The sequence below is a fragment of the Lissotriton vulgaris genome, chromosome 9, assembly GCF_964263255.1.
Source record: "Lissotriton vulgaris chromosome 9, aLisVul1.2, whole genome shotgun sequence".
In the NCBI taxonomy this organism is placed as follows: domain Eukaryota; kingdom Metazoa; phylum Chordata; class Amphibia; order Caudata; family Salamandridae; genus Lissotriton; species Lissotriton vulgaris.
The window spans coordinates 731,990,623-732,014,090 of record NC_141697.1 but is presented as its reverse complement, the minus strand read 5'-3'; the positions used below and the strand labels follow the sequence as shown (position 1 = coordinate 732,014,090).

General features: G+C 47.4%; 1 protein-coding gene across 4 annotated transcripts in view; it reads left to right on the top strand.

Moving 5' to 3' along the window:
• The window catches only part of CCDC9 (coiled-coil domain containing 9), a 515,467-nt gene extending 495,271 nt beyond the window's left edge, over window positions 1–20,196 (top strand). For 2 of the 4 annotated variants that reach the window (XM_086938478.1, XM_086938474.1), the window contains one exon: window positions 19,133–20,196. In XM_086938478.1, the coding sequence (XP_086794604.1) occupies window positions 19,133–19,137 (5 nt within the window). In that variant the 3' untranslated portion in view covers window positions 19,138–20,196. The remainder of the gene's footprint in view (window positions 1–19,132) is intronic. The other 2 variants (XM_086938477.1, XM_086938473.1) reach the window with 2 other exon arrangements.
• Window positions 20,197–23,468: the final 3,272 nt, after the last annotated feature.

Here is a 23,468-nt window from a genome sequence, read left to right as displayed (position 1 = left end):
TTGTATAGCCTCTGCGTCACTCCTCAGAAATGTAGCGCGTTGCCGTCGCTCCTCAGTGACTACCTAGGCCCCCCTCATTGCAGCTATATGTAAGATTTCTTTGTAGATGAGCGTTCTGCTCTACACTGATTATATTTGTCTAGACTCCGGGGTTTAAAACTTATAGAAAAGTTAAAGCTCGGATCCACATTTCCTGCAATTCCATGTCTATTTGGGACTAACTCATGTAATGCTCATGCTATGACTTCCATATTTAAGCCAGAAAGAATATGAAGGCGCATCATTTCCATGATTCACTGAATATGCGGTGGGAGGCGAAAAAAATGTAGTGATGTTTTAAGATGTTTTTTAAGTAATAGCGGTCTTTGGTTCTTTTCTGTGTGGGTTGTTGTTTTTTTATTTTTTTATTAAAATAACAGTGAATTCAGAGTGCCAGCTTAGAAGGCAATATGTTGTGTTACCCCTCTCGCCTCTTCCGCACCTAAAGAGTCTTGCATTTTCTGAAGTGGACTGGAGCGAGTCGTAGGCACTGGCGACTGATGGACATTCAGGGGCTGATTATAACGGGCTACTTGCGTCCGCCCGCCACCCTATCGGTAAACGGGACTGCCCGACAGGGTGTCGGTGGTCCCGAAATAGGCATTACAATGAGACCGCCACCACAGCTGTTGCAAATGCCTATATTTTGAAATGCGGTGGGTGCTGCTGGCTGCAGCACACGCCTCAAGTCAAAAAGGGGTCACTGAACATATCCCTGCACTACTTGGCAGGCACCATGCGGTGCCTGCCACATGGTGCAGGGATGTGTAGGGGGCACCTTAGGTGCCCCCTAGTTCCTACAGTTTAGGGCCCATAGTCCCTTTCTGCCAGCCTTTTCATGGCATGTTGCCCGCCATGAAACGGCCCTCGGAAAGGGACATTGTAATCCCTACGGCGGTGCCTGGCAGGCACTGCCACCAAGGTAGGGACTACAACCCCTCCGCCGCACCGGCGGGTTCAAGGAGCCTGTCGGATGCATGACAGTAGGTCTTTCTGTTTGCCATCCTAATGTGGCGGGTGGTGAAAATGGTCCAGATAGCGGTATGGCCGCCACCACATAATCATGCCCTCGGTTTCATGAATACATCAAATTGCACAAAGCACCCACAAGGAGGACTCTACCTGGGAACAAGAGGGAACTGTCTTTTTGCTCCCCGAAACATTTCTGTGTAGAAAGTGGAGCCCTTTGCTAATTTTTTGAGCTCGTTGTTAAAAGAAATGGACTAAAAGATATCCAGTAATACTTGACTTACTAAGCAAGCCAATACCCACCTAATGGCGTTTAGGCAAACCGTCCGGGCCCAGAAACACTTTTAACAAGCATTGGTAAAGCTAGTAGGTCTCATCAACAAATGCTGTTAAGATGTAGCATGCACAGATGCTGTTTTGTTTTCAAAGCCAGCCCTATTGGCTTTGTCAGAGTAGGGAAAACAGAACGAAAAAGGGTTACTTTCTGTATGGAATGGTTCTAGGAGCCTGGAATTAGAAATGACAAACAGCATTATGATTGAGTCTACTTTTCAGGTGTAAAATAGTCCCTCATGAATTCCAGTATAAGCACTTCCTACTAGTTGAAATGGTACCCAAAAAAGCTGATTACATTAGGTGAGAGAGTAATACTGCTCTGGGTGGATTCAAATCCCACTCTTTTATGTTGAGGAATCTGCAACAGAACCTATTGCATACCGCTGTGCTGTCAAGCCAGACCTAAGAAGTTGACCTAGGCTGCATTTTGCAGCACCATTTACCAAAGAACGCCAATCTTATCATAATTCCAGTAAGACTCTACTTGGCAATTGCAGTATCTGGAAAAATACACTCCTTGCATTACCTAAGGCATTAGAGAGCAGAGTAGCGCTGTAGGCAGAATCCTCGGGAGATTCAAAGACTACACATGCTGCTAAGTTGCATCAGTATCCTCCAACGGCAGAAATAGACCGTCACAGCCAGCATGACTCGAGGGTGGTGGGGCGGTCGCGCGGGGGGAGGGTAAAAAAAAACCTAAAAAAAAAAGCCTAACTTCCCAGGTCCTGCGCCGTCTGAGCTCCTGTCTGGGTGCTGCGGAACAGGAAGCAGGAAGCTTCACTCCCCTCCCCTAAGCCAATCACAATGCTGCAATGGTAGCATTGTGATTTGTTGTGACACCGACCACACAGGTGTCGATGGGGATGCCATTTTCTCCATGAAGGCTGCATGCAGCCTACATGGAGAAAAGGGAGCGTGCGCATAACTGGTTTGGTCAGCCCCAGAGGACCGACCAAACAGTCAGGGCCCGCAACATTGGGCTAGCCACTCCTCCCCTGCCCTCTAGCAGAACCGCCAGCCCCTAACGAAACCCTTCTGCTTTCTCGCAATGCGAGAAGCAAAAACATAAATTGGGGTGAGGCGGGCTTGCCAGAGCTCAAGATGGCTGCACTTTCAGCGAGCTTTCCGAGCAGTCGCCATAATCCATTAATTATCCTGCATCCATGCATACCTGTAAGCTCATATCAGCGGTATGCGGAATTCCGGGGCCGTGCCACCGATTGATGTGATTATTGCCAGAACCTGGGTGCTCGGGGGACCCGTGGCAGCTGCGGTCTATACTTGCGGCTTCCGCGCAGACCTGGATTGGCCGCGATCTTCGCTTAGGCCTACCTGCGAGAGGCCGGCTTAGTGGGGTGCTTGGGCCCCGGAGCGAACGTGCAGCCTGAACGCGGCTGTGAGAGCAATATCTTCCCCTAAACTTTGGTATCGACCCATGGGAGTGCATTTGTGAGCGAAGGGCGTACGTCGGGCAGGCTGACCACGAGATACGAGACCCAGCAGGGCAGCGACTGCTGGCTGCATTGCGGCTGCCGTCAGGAGATCCTACAGACGGCTGCTGAATGTCGGTGAGTGAGAGCAGTGCATACGCCTGGGATGGCGTGGGGGCCTGAAAGTGGACTGTGCCGCCCGGCCCCAACATTGGGACTGCGCCAAACTACACTGAGGCGTCTCGCGGTAATACGCAGGGATGGACTTAGACGCTGCGCAGCTGCCTCGTGAGAGATCGCCCGCACAGGGTACTGAGGAGGCCCAGCGGCTGGCATTCCTCTGCGCGCGGCGGCGCTGACCCTGACCTGAGAGGCCCCACTGTATGCATAGAGCTCCCCGCCTGGGAATCCTATTGCGACACACAGCAGGGCAGAGGGGCATGGAACGGGGTGCTGGGATCTCCCGTGGTGGAATCTGGGACCCCATCTGCTTGAAGCTCGTGAGAAGTTGCCCAACTTGAGAGAGCTCCAGAATGTGCATGGGCTCAATGTGTACTCAGACCAGGTTCTGATCGGTGCTGCTGCCCTGCGGAGCCCTGGCTGCGCCTCAAAGGGGTCCCTGCGCACTGCTTGCCTCTGTAGCACTTGAAGGTGGTCGACCCTGCGAAGATGAGGTGGGTACTGCGTTTTATGTGCGCTGGAGTGCTCTCCTGGATTGCAGTACCTACAGTGAGAACCAGGTGCGCCCTGCTGTGCTGTGTCCTCCACAACAACGTTGGGCCTCACCAATTACAGTGCAAAGTCTGTGTGCTTCCTTGATTCTGTGCCTGGCGCTCGAATGAAATTGTATTTGGAGGTGTTGGGGCCCTCCCATCCTTCGCCCCATCATGGGCAAGGTGGACAGAACTCAACCCAAGTTGCAATTCTAACAACTGAAATCGAGGACTAGAGATACAGAGGGGGCCCGTCCTCCTGAGTAGGCTGATATGTCCGAGGTGGCGACATGGGATCTCAAAAAGATTTGTGTGGCGATTCAGAAAAGCCTGCAGAAAAGCCACTCAACCATAGATGGGAAAATTTATACTCTTGCATACCGTATGGATAGAATGTCGGAGCGCCTTAACAAACACGGTGAACGTATCGACATGACCGAGAGGAGAGTGTCTGAAGTTGAGGAAGCTCAGTCGGAGGTCGACACAGCCCAAAACCAGTCAGCGAAAACACTGACTGCGCTGCAAGAGAAGGCAGAAGACTTGGAGGCTAGGTCCAGGAGAAGCAATATATGAATCACGGGGCTGCCGGAATCGAATATGGAAGTGTTCATTGAGAAGCTTCTGGTCACACTTCTAGATCGTTAAACTTACTCTGACATATTTGTGGTGGAGCGGGTACACCGCTTGCTTGGCCCTAGACCCCACCCCCTCCTCCTGGGGCTCAGTCTCGCCTAGTGATCAGGGATAGGGATGCCGCCCTGAGGCAAGCTAGAGTGAAAGGAGTCCTGCCGTATGAGGGTTCCACGATATCACTGTTCCCGGACTTTACTATAAAGGTGCTGGAAGCCAGACGTCATTTGCCCCACTGAAACAGCACCTACGTGATCAAAACATAGATTACACTATGCTCTACCCTGCCAGGATGATTAGGGTCAGTATGAACGGCCAATCCAAAATTTTCCTTGACCCAAAATCGTTACAGAAAGCCTTAAAGGACTTTTCCAAGACGACGGGGCAAAGCCAAGAAACTGAGGGGCTGGATGAGGCAGCTGGTGGTGCAGTGGGAAAGGAGGAATAGCACGGCCTCCACTGCACACCTTTTGCTAAGGACTCTCAGAGCTGTCTGGTGCAATTCTGCCCCTCCCCTACCCTTGATTTCAACAGGTTGCAAACTCAAGTCTGACTCTTTGAACTTGTACCTCCTGAGTCACGAAGTCAGCGTATCGCAAGTATTGTTCAATTAATATGTTGTTTGGTGGGGTGGGGATATGTTAAATCGCCTTGCCTGTGCGCCCAGATGGCAGGTACTTCATCATGTAAGCGTAGACGGTGGGAGCCGGACTACTATAGATGTAAGGACAGCTTTGTCATTTTTAAGCATGGATGTACCAGATGTGTTTTCAATGGCATTACTATGTCTCTGTTTTTGTGGTGTTCTCTGCGGTAGTAAGGTAACATCCGCCCGTGTGTTACTCACCATAGTGGTTTATGATCTTCATGTGGGAGGGTGGGAGGTTGTCGTCTATACTATATTGGGGTTTGCATGGCGTGGGTGGGTAATTCTAAGACTTGTTTATATTTGTATTGTCTTTTTTCCGTCACAGAGTGTACCTTACATTTTTCCACTTTAACAAGGGTGCCTTGGGCGGGGCGAGTACTGGCGGTTATCCCTATCCAGACATGGGAGAGACATTGCTGACGAAGCAATCCCCTGTTGACACTTGGGCGATAGACTCAAGCTCTTAACCTGGAATATTAGGTTCCGAAACGATTTTTGGAAAACCAGGAAAGTGATTGCCTATTTCAACACACAGTATAGACGTTGCACTTCTGCAGGAGACTCATTTACCCACTGACTCCCAGATGCTAACTCATGGACATTTACATGGTGCCGTTCATGCTGCAGGCTTCTCCACGCATGCTCAAGGGGTGCTCACATGGATCAACCCTAGAAGCGGCATTTTTCTCGAGGCTTTAGAGACGGACGGGGAGGGTAGATATGCAATCTCCAAGATTAAGGGGAAAGGGATGGAGTTCATTATTGTTAATGTATAGGGGCCCAATTTCGATAATCTGCAATTTTTTAGAGAGCTACTTGTGCGCTTGCGGCTAGGGGCATCGCTCCCGATAATTTTGGGAGGTGATTTTAATTGTACCCTGCTTTGGACCGCTCCGGGGGCCCGGTGCGGCGCCAATCGTTAACGACTAAAGCCTTAGAGGACTTAATCGCAGAACTAAACATGGTAGATGTCTGGCACTCCAGAAATGGTGGAGTGGGGGGTTCACGCACTACTCTGCCCCACACAACATATATACTAGGATTGATTACCGGTTCATTACTTATTCCCTGCTCTCTGCAACTTGCATGTTTGAGGTGCACCCACGCTCATACTCCGACCACTCTCCTGTCCAGTTAACTTTGATACCCCATCGAAAAAGCCAGCCCCCTTTACCTAGAGGTTTCCGCCCTATGCTCTATTAGATAACCTGTTAAAGACCGAAATGGCGGGACCTTCTTTGACACTAATATTGGATCTGTTCCTCTGTTCCCTATGACATGGGAGGCCTTTAAGATCTACGTTAGCGGGATTGATGTGACTAAACACTCTGGGGTGTTCCGCTCCATCAGGGAGTACTTGGTAGCTCTGGAAAAGAAACTAGCCGCTCTTGAGCGGGAGGCCCTAGAGGTCGTGCTGACCAGGTGGCGGAGGAATTCAAGATTACCCTGAATGAATATCATGAGACTGCCAACAGAGAAGTCAAGTTACTAGGGAAGTATGCTGTAGCTAAAACTATGGGGAAGGTGAGTGCCCGGGTGCAACACCGAGGCTGTCTTGAGGGGTAGACTGGAGGCAACTGGAGTCACAGAACTCCGAGCAGCTACCGGCGAGGTACTGCGTGATCCTGATGCCATTGCCGATATATTTAGAGACTACTACTCTGAACTATAGCAAACCAGACTAGTAAGAGGGAGCGGCGTAGTGCTGGACTACCTGGAACATATAAAACTCCAGTGGTTGGCTGATGAGCACAGAGAATACTTGATGAGGTCACTTGAGGCATGGTAAATTCACGACGTTTTGAAATCCATGAGAGCCGGGAGTGCTCCTGGGCAAGATGGCTCAACTGTTGCCTCCTACAAGGACTTTAGAGAGCTCCTTGTCCACCACTTGATTACTTTGTTTAAACAAATGGGAAAGTGTGGTGTGATGCCTTCGTCCATGCAGAAGGCCCTGCTAGTCACCCTCCCGAAGCCAGACAAGCCTCCTGACGAATGCTCATCGTATAGTCGCTCTCATTGTTGAATGTCGACATCAAATTATTTGCCAAAGTACTTGCCAACGGTTTATCCCCATTGGTGCCAACATTAGTCCATCCCGAACAGGCAGGATTTGTGCCGGGACACACCCTGACCCATAACTTGCATACAGTATTCAGAGCTATCCAATACACTAAACCTGAAGTAGAGGCTGCCGCAATATTTTTGGATGCTGAGAAGGCTTTCGATTCGGTAGAGTGGGAAATTGAGGCTGGTCTTAAGGCGGATGGGTGTTGCCGACCTCTTCTCCCAGCTAGTGACTGTCCTATACAACTCCCCGACTGCTAGGGTCCGAGTGGGTAACCTGGTCACATCCCCATTTAAAATTTCCATTGGTACTCGTCAGGGGTGCCCACTATTGCCTCTCCTCTACGCTATTGTAGCCGAGCCCTTGGCGTGTGCCCTTAGGGAGTATCATAGCCATAGAGGGATAAGTTTCCCTGGATATAACCTAATAATTTCCACCTACGCCGACGACACTCTCTTGTATATCGGAGACCCTGAAATCGACCTATCCCTGGTTTTGAGGGAAGTGGTGCGATACAGTGAATTCTCCAGTCTCCGGATCAACTGGACCAAGTCCACCATGTTCCCACTTACGGCGGCCATGGAACCCATCGGACTGGAATTCCCGTTGCATTGGACCACTGACTCTGTGCGCTATTTGTGCATTCAGGTGCACACAAATTCGGAAACTGCATTCAGCGAGAATTTCGGCAGGGTGGTCGCTAAACTTGAAGAGGATGTCAATAGAAAGGTGCGCCTCACATTATCCCTCCTTGGTCGCATCTCTTTAATCAAAATGGTGGTCCTCCCTCAGTTCCTGTTCTTGTTTTTAAACATACTGATGATCCCTCCCCGCCTTAGCCCCCTTTTTTAAAGGCATTAAGTCTCCCTTTTTTTTAAAGGCATTAAGTCTCTGCTGGTCCAATTAGCCTGGTCCGGTAAACAGCCTCAGATCAGGTGGGATATTCTTACACTCCCCTATTCTATGGGTGTGCTTGGTGTTCCGGACATAGAACTTTACTACCATGCGGCGCAGTGTTCGCATGCTTTTTATTGGCTGCATCAACAATCCCCCCCCCCCCCCACCCCCCTCCCCATCCACATATAGAGAAGGTAGCTGTGCGCCCTCCCCACTGGCTGCATCTCTGTACGGGGCGCCATATAGACTCCCAGGTACCCTAGACTTCATAAATGCCACCACACATGCATTGCACAATATCCTGAAACGGCAAGTGGCCTCTATTTTGTATTCCTCACTCACTCCTGTTGAATGGTGCCTATGGTTGCCGGTGATTACTGAGCCGGAAGTGCTTTGCGCCCTGTCGCGTCTTAATATCTCTCAAATTGGTGACCTCTTCAAGGATGTCCTGTCGCATCTTGATATCTCTCAAATTGGTGACCTCTTCAAGGATAGGGAGGGATGAGGATGGGATGAGATTGTCTCGGACAGGCAAGATGTCACCTCATTGACGTTGTTCCATTTTTGTAGGGTCAGACATGCGCTCCGCGACATTCTAGGAGATGAACTGACCGAACCGCCAGAAGTTGCCCCTTTTTCCCTGCTATTGCGTGCAGTCTCCCCAGAAGGTTCTCTCTAATATCTACAATGTAGCCCAAGACTATCGAATAATTACTTCATTAAAGCCAGGCTGGAATGGCAAATTGATTTAGAAGTCTCATTGGATGATGATACATGGCACTATTGTGAGGCTAAACGACATGGCTACCTAAATGGGCGACATCAACTTATACATTTCAAATTTCTGAATAGAGTATATTACACTCCGATCCACTTACATAAGTATGGCCTCCGGGACACAGCGAGATATGAAAGATGTGGTACAGATCCTGCAGGGTTTATTCTTTTGGCCTGGTTGTGTCCAGATATAGCCAACTATTGGATAGCCATTTTCTGGAAACATAGCGATATCACGGGGGAGCCTCTGAACCTGGACCCATTGCTGGCTCTGCTTGGCTTCTGTAAGCATATACGCAAAGACATAAGGCGCTTGGTAGAAATGGGACTATTGGTTGCTATGCGTTGCGCTAGAGAGCCACCTCCTACTACGGCTCAATGGTCCAAAGACATGTCATATTGCAACATGCAAACCCAACCATACAGTGAGCTGCCCCACCCCAAGAACTTCTGGAGCCTGTACCGGAGTTATTTAGTGGGTAAAGAGTAAACTAGGTATTTAGGGAACTTGTGACTTCCTCGCTGTGGGCATTTGTCTGCGGGCAGTGGTCGGGTGTTATTGGTTTCCCCTTTGGGTCTTGTCTCCATGTGCCGACTAGGTGTATAACATCTGCAAGCTGTTACAGGGATCTTGCCTTGGAATTGTCTCCATAAGTAACGCATTCGTATTGTCATTATGTAACACCAGTAATGATTGTATAGAAATGACTTGGGATACTTACGTCCCATTATTGTATAGCCCCGTGAACCTGTGCTCTGATATAAGGTATGTCTCCTGAATTATGTATTTGCACACTGTGACTGGCTTACTTTAATTTCATTTCTGTTTGACATGGCTTGCCATGTTTTCTTGTTTGCTAAATTCAATAAATAAATAAAAAAAGAAACATAACGTGGTATTTATAATACCATTTTATGTTTCTGCTTCTCACACTGTGAGAAAGCAGTGGGGCGATGCTCCTCTGCCCACATGGAGTAGCCGCCCCTGGAAATATTGTTTGATGATATTGCCAATAAAAAGTTGTCATAGATCAGAGAATGCTGCCATGTGAGTAATTAAATAGGTACCTTAGCATCGAGTAACCCTTGTCTTGCACAGAATAAATGCTGCCTTCAGATCAGTATGAATTATCTCACAAAAATCAGCATTTAATATATTGCAGAGACCACTGTCTTTTCTGTAACCCCAAATACTTCTGATTTTCTGAAAATCTACTTATTTCCCCTTGTTGAAATGTTAATGTTTCATGTTTAGCAAACACACTAATGTTATTTCTAAGTATGAACTTGTCATTTTCGTCAATTGTTTTCATAACTACTGCTCCCTCTGAACTGATGTTCCCTCTGAGTCCTAGGTTCCGGCACACATGTCTATGTAGAACTCATACGAATAGTATTCGCCATATAAATGTTGTGATACAGTACAATTCGCTGTAACGAATGAAACTTCATTTGATCATTTTGAAGATTTCATCCAAGCAAAGAAGTGTTTAAATGGCAGTTTTTGTTCCCTAAAAGATCAGCTTCCAATATGTCAGTGTTACACAATTCATGAAGACCTTTAGAAATAGCTGACCTAGCGCGATGATGTGTATGTTTTCACAGCCCTGGTTGGTTCCCAACACACTATCTCGCAACCGGCCAGTTTAGTCATCTTGTTTCACTTCATGACTCTATGAATAGATGCTTCTTTGCACTGTTGGCATTGTCCCTTCTTGTCATGTACCTCTCAATACGCGCTTGGAAAGAGGACAGTGAAGACTGTTGTCTGCACAGTGCTCTTCTCTACGAGCACTCCTGTTTTCCAACCACCATCCCCCCCCCCCCCCCCCCCCCCCGTAGCAAACCACAACAAGAAATGAATTATGTTACAGTTTTCTGTCAGTGTCTGTAGCAGGCCCGGTTCTAGCAGGTGGGCCAGGCTTACCCAAACATGACATTTGGCCCTCCCAGTCAGCAGAGGAGGCCAAGAGGTCGTCCACACATTGTGATGTTTTTTCACTTTGTTTACATTCATTATCAATCTGGGGTAACGTTGTCACCTTTCCAAAAGAAATACCGGCTATTTGTTGTAGTTTTAAGAGTGTGCACAGACATGGACATGATATTAAATAGAACTGTGAAAAAAATTGTGTGTATACATTTTTACCATGACTTTAACGAAAGTTTTTACTATATTTTATAGTCCGGAATCTTTACAGCTCTAGATTCCATTTAAAAGTGTTTTCCATTTATATTTGATGTTCGAATTAGGTACAGATAAGGGGTAAAAATTCTTACTTTAGGTGGTTTTGATAATTTTTGTATCAGCTGGAACATTAAAATACCAGTGGTGTCAGTAAAAAATCGATCAGGTGGGAACCCTAGACAGGTGTAATTAGGGAACCTCTAGAACACATTTTAAAGTGCATTGTTTTTATAAATACTGCTCTAAGTATGCACTGTATAGGGGAAAAATGCTGACTTTGGGTGATTCTCTCTATTTTTTACACTGGCTGGGACATTAAAATATTCAGGTCGGAAGAGAACGGCAATGTGGCAACCGTACCTCATCTCAGAGGCAAGCTGCAGTTAGGTGGTGTGTATGGGGGAGTGGAGACAGGGTGTTACCTGCCTCATTGCAGCAGGTGCAGTAGCGAGATTTTGCACCTCAATTATCAAACATAATATGTGTATTTGTAAAATTCACGTTCACCCATGGGTAACTTGGCACTGAATAACAGCTGTTTATTCTTACCCAACTCAATGGTACTCATTTTATTGACTTCAGAAGGATGAAAGTCTGAGTGGGCCCACCGGGACTTTTACCTGTGAGCATGAGTTTGAACACAGGCCCCTATAGTGGACGCATTAGTCCACCAGACCCAGCTGTTTCTGTGTGTGGATTCTGAAGGTGTTTATGTATTTTAGTCTGTTTATGATGCACACAGTAATATACTGTAAGATGTGGCATACATTATAATATTCCCATAGTGACAGTGCGTGCCTCATTGCATAAGCAGCCACAAGGGAATCATAAGTGTCCGACCATTATCTAAGAATATATGGGGAATTATCCTCTTCAGATGAAGACATAATTTTTCATGTACAACTAAGAAAAACGATTAATGATTCTTTTCATATGACATCAGGACCCTAATACAAGTGGTATCTAAAACAGACATTTTCCAGCCTTCTGTTATTGTATTAGTCAGGTTTTATTATGGCTTTTATTATAACTTCAGCAATGTTAATTATTGTAATGTTATAAGGTTTAAGGTCATGCGATGTCACTTCGTAGGAAGATTGAGGGTCAAAGGTTGTATGTTACTTCTTGTGATGTCATTAAGGTCAAGGATGTGTGATGTCATTTCCGCTACCCTTGGCATTTTGGTGAATCGATGTCCATATGTAACTCTAGGGCTTGTAGTCTACCTTCAGAATTGTTATAAATTTGGCCCACCCTACCACACCCTTGGCCCACACAGAGCGAAATTCCTGGAACCGGGCCTGGTCTGTAGAACCAAGTTATGCAACTTGTGGCCTTTATAAGCATGATTAAATGAATCACACATGCAACAGTGCTAGTTAACAAAAAAACAAACGAGTTTACATGAAGGAAAATCTCATGCAAAACAACATTAAAGCATCACATATCAATATTGTAAATAAAACCCAGTATTTCATCAGTTTACCACCCATTACCTCCAACCCCAACCCATTTGCTCCTCAACTCAACTCTTCTGGGTCCTCTGTGGACACATATTTTGACACACCACTGGCAAGATTTGTCCCACTGCAGACTGCTGATCGCAACTGGTGACCAGTATTCATTGCTACCTCCATTACTGCCTCTCTCCTTGAAGATGGGCCTTACAAACTCCTCTCAGCTGACACGGGTCATTTAGGGACCCTTCCGTGCACATCTTCATGGTCTTTTGGTGGCGTGTTCAGTAGTCACCCCACCACAACCGCCACCTTGAATCGCTCAAACCTAAACAGAGACCGGATTTCAACTTTTGGAGTGGGGGGATGGCCTATATAGGCATCTGAGTGCTCGCTCTTCCTTCATTTTCTCTTTACACACAGCATGTGTTGTTTAGAGCTGAATTGGCTGAAATAACCTTCTGCCCCATTAACCTCAGTTTATTGTATAGTAAGAATGAATGAATGAATTCATTAATTCATTTAGCTTTATTAGGTTTTAATTTTAGCACAAACCATAAAAGCGCAGTTTTACAATATCTCAGTTATCTATACAATAATCATAAGAGTTTAAATAAAATGTTAAACACAATTTTACGCTAACATTTCATATTTTTTTATACAATGGTCTTAACAAGTATTGGGTTAAAAATTTTAAGATAATTTTATGATTACATATCATCATTATTATTCAGTGCATATCATCATTATTATTCAATGCTCATAATAAGATTTATTATAGAAAGTTAAAACAACTTATAAAAATTAGAAGACTGGTACCTAAAACATACTATGTTATGGAACAAGTTTCATAGGAGTTTCCTACGAAAGAGAAGAAAAAAATAGGTCACAGTGCTGTAGAAGGAGGCAACACCACCACCCAGGAAGCCTCATCACCAGAGCGAGCCACAACACCTGTCCCACAATCACCGTTGTTGTTTGGATCTCCTGATTTGTTAAGCACACCGCCTACAACCATAGCAACGTCCAGGTTGGCCATGCAGGGAAGGGCAAGTAGGACTGATGAGCCCCCTCAGAGGATTCTGCAAACCTCTGATTCGGAGGATGAGGAAGTTGTACCTCAAACAATTGCACCTGTGGCTGACAAGGCCTAACCACAGATTACATCAGGCGCTGCGTGCACCAGTGTCCTTGGCAGGAGGGCACGTGAGGGTGGCGAGGGGCAGGAAGGTGAGTGTCTTCTGTGGCCTGGAGGCCACAATGGTCAAAGTACAGCGCGTGCAGGCCAAAGCACTGTTAGCCGTGCATAGGCAGGTTCGCTGCATGAATAACAAAATGACCAACATGGACAAAGGAATAGGCCACATAGCATGTAGTTTGGAGGCAATATCAAAGGGGATAACAGACATCTCCACATACATGGGTGTACTGTCGGATAAGTTGGACAGGGATCAACTACAGCGTGGCAGGGAGCGGCAGTACATTTGCTACTGCTACGTCACTAGTTTGCAGACGCTCTATATCCATGCAGGATGCAATTGTGCACTGCTGCACAGACTTGACACGGGGCATGGGAAGGGTGACCTCTGCAATGGAGCAAATGCTAACCACTAACACAGGCAATGCTGGTGACACGGGTGTGGAGGAGACAGAGGGGTCAACCAGCAGGAGTGGCTCCAACACACCTGTACCAGAGGTGCGCAGGAGCGGCAGGCGTAGCCATGCTGAGTCAGGCCCCAACCGAGATATTGATAGCCAGCCACATCAATCGCGCAATGTGGTGCGTGGACGTAAACACTGACCAATGCCGCAGTTCCACACGACTGCACACAGTGACGGCAACTGAGCAGATGCAGTCATGGACATATGCTTTGATGGACAATGGCTTTTCCTATGGGATGATGATGTAGTGACTATTAAACTACACTTGTCAAACACTATACCTGTCTATGAGTCATACATTACCTAGAAATATCGACGTGTAATTTCTGTCCGTCTCAATCTCCCATCTGTTGCTGCTGGTCCTGTTGCTTGGGGGTCTGCATGTTCTTAGTCATCATCAATGTCTTCATGATGTGTCACCTCCACCTCTGTGCCTTCTTTGGTGGCAAGATTGTGCAAAATGGCACAGGTCACTATTATCTTGCAACACAGGATGGGGTGTACTGTCGAGCACCTCCCTCTTGTGGAGGCAGCGAAACCTGCTCTTGACGACTCCAAATGTTCGCTCCACTACGTTGCGAGTAGACCTGTGTGCAGCATTGTATCGCCTTTCGCCTCTGTTAGTTGGGTTGAGGTACAGTGTGAGCACAAAGGAACGCAGGGCATATGCACTATCGCCTACGAGGGAAAAAGAGGTACATGAGTTACATTCGCATGTCACATTAATCTGCCATTCATTTTAGGGTGTGCTACACTTATTTACCTAGCAGATATACAGCACCAAAATCTCCAGCAACAAGCCTTGTGTATATTCCGCTGTTCTGGAAGATGTAGGAGTCGTGCGTGCTCCCAGGAAATTTGGCCACTATGTCTGTGATGATGTTTCCGGCATTGCATATCACCTGCACATTGAGGGAGTGCGTTGACTTACGGTTTCTGTAGATGTGTTCAGTGGCTGCAGGTGGGCATAGGGTAATGTGGGTGCCATCTATGCAGCCTATCACATGCGGGAAGTGTGCCAGTCCAGTCCTCCCAGCTGACCCTCCCACGCTCCGCCCCCTCCACTATCCATTTTTAGCAGATGCTCCAACGCGCAGCGTCCACGCGCTGCGGCCGCGCCGAAGGTGCGCCAAAGGTAAGCCCGTCTTCGCCCGTCCGCGCCTGGACCGCGCCCAGCGCCAGACCCCCTGGTTCCCGGACTGCCCAGCCCACTCGCATCACCTACGATGCTACCACTCTCCTAGCCCTTAACCCCGGTCGCTCCCCCAACTGCGTCCAAGCCGCTCCTGGACACACCCATGGACCCTTCACATGCAACTCCTGCAAGTTCGACGGCACCAAAACTAACTCCTCAACCACCAACCCCAATCAGAGACCTGACACCAACCACCTACAATGCATCCTGCTCAACACCCGCTCGGTCCACAGACACGCCATCGACCTCTGGAATCTACTAGACACCATCTCACCGGACGTCGCCTTCCTAACAGAAACATGGATGAATGCTACTTCAGCCCCAGACATCACCATTGCCATCCCGGAAGGATACAAGATCATCCGCAAGGACCGCATCAAGCATACAGGAGGAGGCATCGCTATCGTCCATAAGAACTCCATCCGCATCTCAACCAGCTCAGACGTCAACCTTGCCAGTGCCGAACACCTCCACTTCCAGATCCACACCGACCCCAAGACCACACTCAGAGGCACCCTCCTCTACCGGCCCCCGGGACCCCGTGCACAATTCAGTGATGACATCACTGACTTTATCACCCCACAAGCCCTCCCCTCCGAGGAATACATTCTATTGGGAGACCTCAATTTTCACCTGGAAAAGAGCAACGACAGTAGCGCCACCACCCTTCTGGACAATCTTGCCAACCTCGGACTCAAACAACTTGTCACTACCCCCACCCACATTGCAGGTCACACACTCGACCCCATCTTCACCTCCAGCAAACATGTCTCATTCAGTCACACCACAGCTCTCCATTGGACAGACCACAGCAGCGTTCACTTTACTTACAATAAGACCACAATCCACAACCATCCTCAATCCCCCCTGCGAAGAAACTGGAACAAAATCACCATCGACCAGATCTCCTCATCGCTTCTTCTAAACCCCCCCGCCCACTCCTCTAACCCCGACCAAGCAGCCATTAACCTCACCCAATGGCTATCCAACAGCGCCGACATCCTAGCACCGTTGAAAAAACGACAAAGCAAACTTAGCAGCAAAAACGCCTCCTGGTTCAACGATGATCTTAAGAAATCGAAGAAACTCTGTCGCTCCCTCGAGAAGGCCTGGAAAAAAGGCCCAAACACCAGCACCAGGGACGCCTTCAAAAATGCCACCCGCATACACCACCAACTAATCCGGTCTGCCAAGAAAACCGCATTCAAAGACCGACTAGATAACGCCCACAACAGCAAGGAACTATTCAACATCGTCAAAGAATTTACCAACCCATCAGCCAACTCCAACGACATCACCCCCTCCCAAGCCCTCTGCGACTCCCTATCTTCCTTCTTCTACAACAAAATCGCAGACATCCACAACAGCTTCGACAACCGACCCGGAGACCAACCCACCCAACCTTCTGCAGGACCTTCACCCCCCTTGAACATCCTTAACGACTGGAACCCAATCTCCACTGAGAACACCATCCTCCTGATGAACTCCATCCACTCAGGATCCCCAACTGACCCATGCCCTCACCACATCTTCAACAAAGCAGACTCCATCATAGCACCACACCTCCGAGACGTCATCAACTGCTCCCTCAACACCGCCACCTTCCCTGAAAGCTGGAAACACGTAGAACTCAGTGCCCTTCTGAAAAAACCCACTGCTGACCCCACCGAACTCAAAAACTACCGCCCCATCTCGCTTCTTCCATTTCCGGCCAAAGTCATCGAGAAAGCCGTCAACACCCAGCTCGCCGCCTTCCTCGAAACCAACAAATCCCTCGACTCCTCACAGTCCGGCTTCCGAGCCAAACACAGCACGGAGACAGCCCTCATCGCCGCAACAGACGACATTCGAACTCTTCTGGACAATGGAGACACAGTCGCCCTCATCCTCCTCGACCTCTCCGCAGCCTTCGACACAGTCTGCCACAACACCCTTCTACAGCGCCTCAGAAACATCGGTGTCCAAGGAAAAGCACTGGAATGGATCACCTCGTTCTTCACCGGAAGAACCCAGAGAGTCCGCCTCCCACCATTCAAGTCAGAGGCCACTGAAGTCATCTGCGGCGTGCCACAAGGATCGTCACTCAGCCCCACCCTCTTCAACGTATACATGAGCCCCCTTGCGACCATCGCTCGCCAACACAATCTCAACATCATCTCCTACGCTGACGACACTCAACTGATCCTCTCACTCACCAAAGACCCTAACACCGCCAAAACCAACTTACACGAAGGAATGAAAGAAGTAGCCGAGTGGATGAAGCACAGCCGCCTGAAACTGAACTCAGACAAAACAGAAGTCCTCATCTTAGGCACCTCCTCTTCCGCCTGGGATGACTCTTGGTGGCCAGAGGCCCTTGGAAAAGCACCCATCCCGACGGACCACGCACGGAACCTGGGCGTCATCCTGGACTCCTCACTCTCGATGACCAGACAAGTCAACGCCGTTTCATAATCTTGCTTCAACATTCTTCGCATGCTCAAAAAAACATTTAGCTGGATCCCCACCTATACTAGAAAAACGGTCACCCACGCACTGGTTACAAGCCGCCTGGACTACGGAAACACCCTATACGCCGGTACCACCGCTAAACTCCAGAAAAAACTCCAACGCATCCAGAACGCTTCAGCCAGGCTCATACTAGACATCCCGCGTAAAGAACACATCTCTGGTCACCTAAAAAACCTCCACTGGCTCCCCGTAAATAAGAGGATTACTTTCCGCCTCCTAACCCACGCACACAAAGCACTTTACGAACTTGGACCCGAATGCCTCAACACACGACTGTCCTTCTACACCCCCTCCCGTCAGCTACGATCCTCCAACCAAGCCCTTGCCACTGTACCTCGCATCAACAAAACCACCATGGGAGGTAGATCCTTCTCCTACCTGGCAGCTAAAACCTGGAACTCACTTCCCACTAACCTTCGCCTTACTCAGAAACACATAGCATTCAGAAAACAACTTAAAACTTGGATATTCGACAAGTAATTCTCCACCCTTCATCAAGCGCCTTGAGACCCTATGGGTATGTAGCGCGCTATACAAATCTCTTGACTTGACTATAGAAGTCAGTTTTTGTTTTGGCAAGTTCCGCAGGTGTGTCAGGGAACCGGATGTAATGTTCCATTCTCTGCGTCATGGCATCCAGAAACCTCCTGAAAAAACGGGACAGACAGCTCTGGGATACACCACCTACTGCAGCTATCACACTCTGGTAGCTCCCAGAGGCAAGCAGGTGTAAGCTACATAGCACCTGTACATGGGGTGGGATGGCGTGGGCCCTGGGTGTTGGTTGATCCAGGTATGGGTGGAGGTCCCTTATTAAGTCCTTGATGGTTCTGGGGTGCAGCCTGTACCTCTGAAGTATCTCAGGCTCAGTGAATTGGAACAGGGTGATCCTCTGCCTGTACACCTGCTCCTCCCTTCTCCATACCCTCTGACCTGCAGCCTGTAGCCTTTGCCTCCTCGCAATCACATAGAATGCCGCCATTCTTGCAACACTGTTGTATTTTGGGCCCATTTTTATAGCCTGCACCTGGTTACCACCTGCTTTCAGTCCGTTGTAAATACCGACTCTTAAATACCGAACTTCATTGAATTCGGTATTTTTAGCCTTTCCTACATCTCGATGGGCATTTTTTCCGATTTCTTATTTATCGATTCGGTGAATAAGGACTCAGTAAATAAGGTATCGGTAAATACCGATTCGGAAAATATGTAATCAGTAATTACAGATTTGGTATTTTACCGATTCATATTTTCCGATTTGGTACATTTTTGAAACCTACATCTCGTTTTCTAAATACCGGTCGGTAACGGCCGATTTTACCGATTTTGGGCCGTTTCTGACCGGTATTCGCCTAGCTACATCTGGCCCTGAATTTGCAATTTAGGCCACCTACATCCCAAATGCCCAATACCGGTCTGTAACGGCCGAAATTCGGTATTTTCGGCCGTTACCGACCGGTATTGGGCCACCTACATCTGGCCCTATATGCTGTCGTTCTTACAAGCGAGATGCGCTCTCGCAGATCAACTGAGCATGATGATTTGGGTCTGATGCGAATTTTGTGTTCATGATGAGTATTTTAAATGCACCTGTTTTTTTCTCTTTTGCAGAATGATGACCGTTCTTGAAGGATTTTTCCAAGTGAACATCCACCCCAAGGCCTTCCTCCGCCTCCTGTGCTCGTAATCCATCACACTGTGTCAGCTGCACTGTTTGGACAAAGCCTTTCATCCGTTTGTCAGACCCCCCTCCACCTCGGTGAACGTGAGCAATTTATTTCCAATGCTTTGGCCGTGAATAATGCATGGCACCTCTCCCACAAGTCTCCGGTGCGGAGGCCTTTTAAGCTTTTAGTGGTTTGCCTGATGGGATTGAAACGAAGTCATTAGAAGGTTGGCCAATCAACGAGCTGCAGTTATCCCGCGATGCTGTACCGTGCACATTGTGGCTGAGCACATCATCAGGAGAAGAATGGAAAAGTGCCAAGAATGTTATTTTCGACTCATTAGGGATTTTTTTTGTCTGAAAAGAATCATACTTCACTTTATCTATATCGCACGTTAAAGACTACTGTCTATCCCTGGTACTAAACATTTTCTGTTTGGGGGAGGGGGGGGTTCCATCTGCTTGAGTGATTTGTCGCACATATATCTGATTTATCTAGTGTTGTCTTGGGTGTCTGAGATTGGAATGGGTGTCCAGATTTAAAGGAAGTGCTAGTCCCACTGTGTTAGGGGGTGTATTTCGATCAGAAGCACTTACCAGAAACCCCCGCTGAGCAACATTTCCATTTAAACCATTGTGGGTCGTTCAATGGAAAACTAAGAAACTGAGTTCCACTGTCTGCACATTTAATAAATATATATATTATAATTAACTAAACTATAGTGCTTTGTGTCGTTGACTGCGCCAACTCTTGAAACCGACAGGAATGCCATAATGTTCAGATAGACGTGCCGTCATAATTGAGCATCCCACTCTGGTAATCACAGGACTGTGTAATATGAGGCACCCATGTCGGGGTGTGCTTCCATCGTGGGTGAAGCCTCCAGCCAGTTTCATCAGCAAATGCACTGCAGTGCCTGGAGGCCTTTGTGCTACTTTATAAAATGAACCAAAAATAAAATGTGTGGTTTTAAATTAAAGTCTTATTTGTTCAGCAAAAACTGGGATCAAAGCCAGTTGTGTCTGACTGTTCTGTTCAGAATTATAGCTGTGTGTAACCATAGTGTATTATGTTATTAGTATTGTGGTATAAGTGTGTAGTAGATACTGGAAATCACATTTGTTTGGGGGAGGAGGAGAGTAGTAAACTTTCACTTGGTTGATGTTTTTATTCAGATAGAAGTTCACTTATTGGATGTGATAATGATGCATTTATTTATTTTAATTATTTTTAGAATTTTATATAGCGCAAACTTGACCCGAAGATACACAATTGTGCCAAAACTAAACCCCCCCCACCCTCTCCTCTACATGCACACACATAAACACACACTCGCAACTGGTAACACATGGATATCGACAGTCTATACGTCTCTTGCCCTCCCAGAACCGATACCAGGGGTACCAAATGGACATCAGCAGTGCAAGTTTTGCTCCACAAAAAATAGTTGGTGCAGATCGGGGGGGGGGGGGGTTGAGTAGAAGATGCAAATGAAGGCGCAACAAGGAAGTGCAAGTTACAAAGGGGGGGCACATGGGACAAGGGAGAACCCAAGGTGCCAAGGGTGTGCAAGGTGCTAGCTTGCAACTACAAGGGTACTATCCCTACAATCTACCCTATCAATAACATAATAATAATTCAGTTTATAGAGCGCATAGCCATCACAAGAGGTGTCCCAGCGTTGGGTACAGGTATCAGCAGGCTCACATTCACGTTAAACCCACATAAATCCCGAGCTAAAATAACAAGTTTTGAGTTTTTTCCTGAAAAGACATTTCGACTGGACCTGACGAACTGCCATTGGAAGAGTATTCCGTAGTTTAAACGCTAGATAGCTGAAAGAGCTTCCATCTATGTGCACTTTCTTTACTTTGGGAAAACTGAGATTCCTCACAGTCCAGTGTCTTCGACTATCAGTAAGCGCAGCGTGAAAGTTATTATTATTTTGCTATGAGGCAGAAACCCAGGCTACAAGATTTTCCAGAGAACGGTGAAAAGACAAAATGTGTGGCCAATTCAGAGCAGGTCTACAGAATCTGGGTCCCTGCCTGTGGACTGCTGGTCCTGAAAAGGTATTACCACATAACACCATTTCAGTATCTAAAAGAGCCTCATTAAACGATGGTGAATCTCCCATTTTTCAGCAAATTGCTGTGTCCTTCATCTAACCTGCAAGGGATGTGCCCTACCCTTACTTTCCTCTACACCACCTGCTGTGATATTGGTAGTAGAAGTCCTTGTCTTGTACAGTAACAGTGTCACAGAAGAGGTGGCTGTGAAAGAAAGGTGCACAGGGTTCTACTCCCTTCACTCACCAAGAAGCACAGAGGTTTACAATTCATCCTGGCTGTCTGCCTTCTGACCTTGGACCTTGTTCATTCAGCAGGCCAAGTTCAAGATGCTGTCCCTGAGCCAGTTTATTTTGGTCCTGAATGCTGGCTATTGGTTGGCACCCTGGATCTCCAGGATTATGTCCAACCCCTACTTCTGTCAGGTGCTACATGAGGTGTCCTGTGGGACTGCATAGTTCTAGCAATTGGACCGACAATTGCTCCATGCATTTTTACAAGCATGCAACTTCTCTGTGATGGCCTTACTTAAACGACTGGGTACTCAAAGCATCCTCCCCAGCACTGGTCAAAGAACACCTTCAGCAGATGAAGGCTCGCCTCCATGACTTGGGCTTTAGCACCACTTTCCAAAAGTCCTACCTTTCTCCAGCTTGTAGATTGGCTGTCGTAAGGGCACATTCTGGATATGACTCTCATTAATTACGCCCCCCCCTCTCCAACACCCTTAACCCCCAGACCGCACCTCCTCAAAAGATTGCAGATAGTCTCAGTTCTGCAGGGCTTGTGTCCTGTTGGTGTCACGACAGCCTGTTGGTGCTGCATGCCAGATGATAGATGGGGACGCTTTGATAGTGCCCGAGGAGACGGTATTCCCGTTTTACGGGAGCCTCCCAGGAGGTGCAGATCCTACAATGTGTCTTCTAGATCTGCACTGGTGAATGATTCCTCCAACCTTTTGATGGGCCATCTCTTTAGCCCTGCACACATCGAGGTTCTCCATAGCTAGAGTTGCCTTTTTGCTTAATTGGAGTGCCCATCTGGGCAACATGACCATGTGGGGTCTTAGGTTCACATCAGAGCAGTGCATGCACATTATTATGCTGGAGCTGTGGTAGTTTGCTTTGCCATCAAGGCATTTATCTCCTCAATCGCAGGTAGCAATATTCCGATTTTTTCTGAGAATACCACCGTTCTCTATTACATGAACAGACAGAGAGGTATGGGAACCTTGTACATCTTGGGAAGCATTTTGTCTGTGGCAGTGGGCGCAGGAATATTCCTGGATGTGAATCATCTTGAAGGTTGCCTCAGCATAACAGCAGCCGCGCTCAGTCACCTCTTCGCTGAAGAACTACAATTTGGCACTACTTCCCGAAGTTACTGAGGTGGTATTCTCCCGATAAGGGGTTCCATACTTGGATCGCTTCACCATGGACCACAACAGGAAGTGTCCTCAGTTTTGTTGCATATTTTTCTTTCAGAAGGTTTCCCTCTGTGGTGCCTTCAAGTTCAGTTCGTTTAGAGGGCTGCTGTTTCCATCCATTTCACTTTTGTCAAAAAGTCCTGCAGAAGGCGTAAGAGAATCAAATACAACTGATCATTTCGCTCCCAAATGAGCGAGGACAATCTGGTGTGGCTTTCGGTTGGCACTCTGCTTTTGGCCACTTTTCGTCTCCCACACAAAAGGCATCAAACAGATATTGTCACAAGGAAAAAACATTAAAAATTACAGCGCACCTACAGATTGTGGAAAATTTGTCTTTTGTCTTATAACCCCTGGAATTATGGGATTCTGTGGCTTTTGTTCCTCACAATTATGAGTTTGCCACATAATCCATCATCTAATGCATAATCTGCAGATTTGACCCAAAAAATGTGTCTGCGCACAGTGGAAGTCCTTTCACAAAGGTTAACTGGTCGTCTTTCAGTTTCTGATTTCTGTATTTGGTTATTAAACTGACAGTGATGTTCTGAAACCTTTGCCCAGACAGTTCTACCATATGTTAAAATGACAAAATAATTAAGTAATACTTTCAAAATGCCACGTTAAGCCACATCACTTGCCTTTTCTTGCCGAATAATTCAGTCAAACCTGCTGCATAATTTAGTGCTCCCCGCCACAGAATTCCAGTGGCCCTGGTTATGAATGAGCAATTAAACAATCCTAGTTAACGTGCATTAAAAAGTGCACTGAATAAATCCATCTCG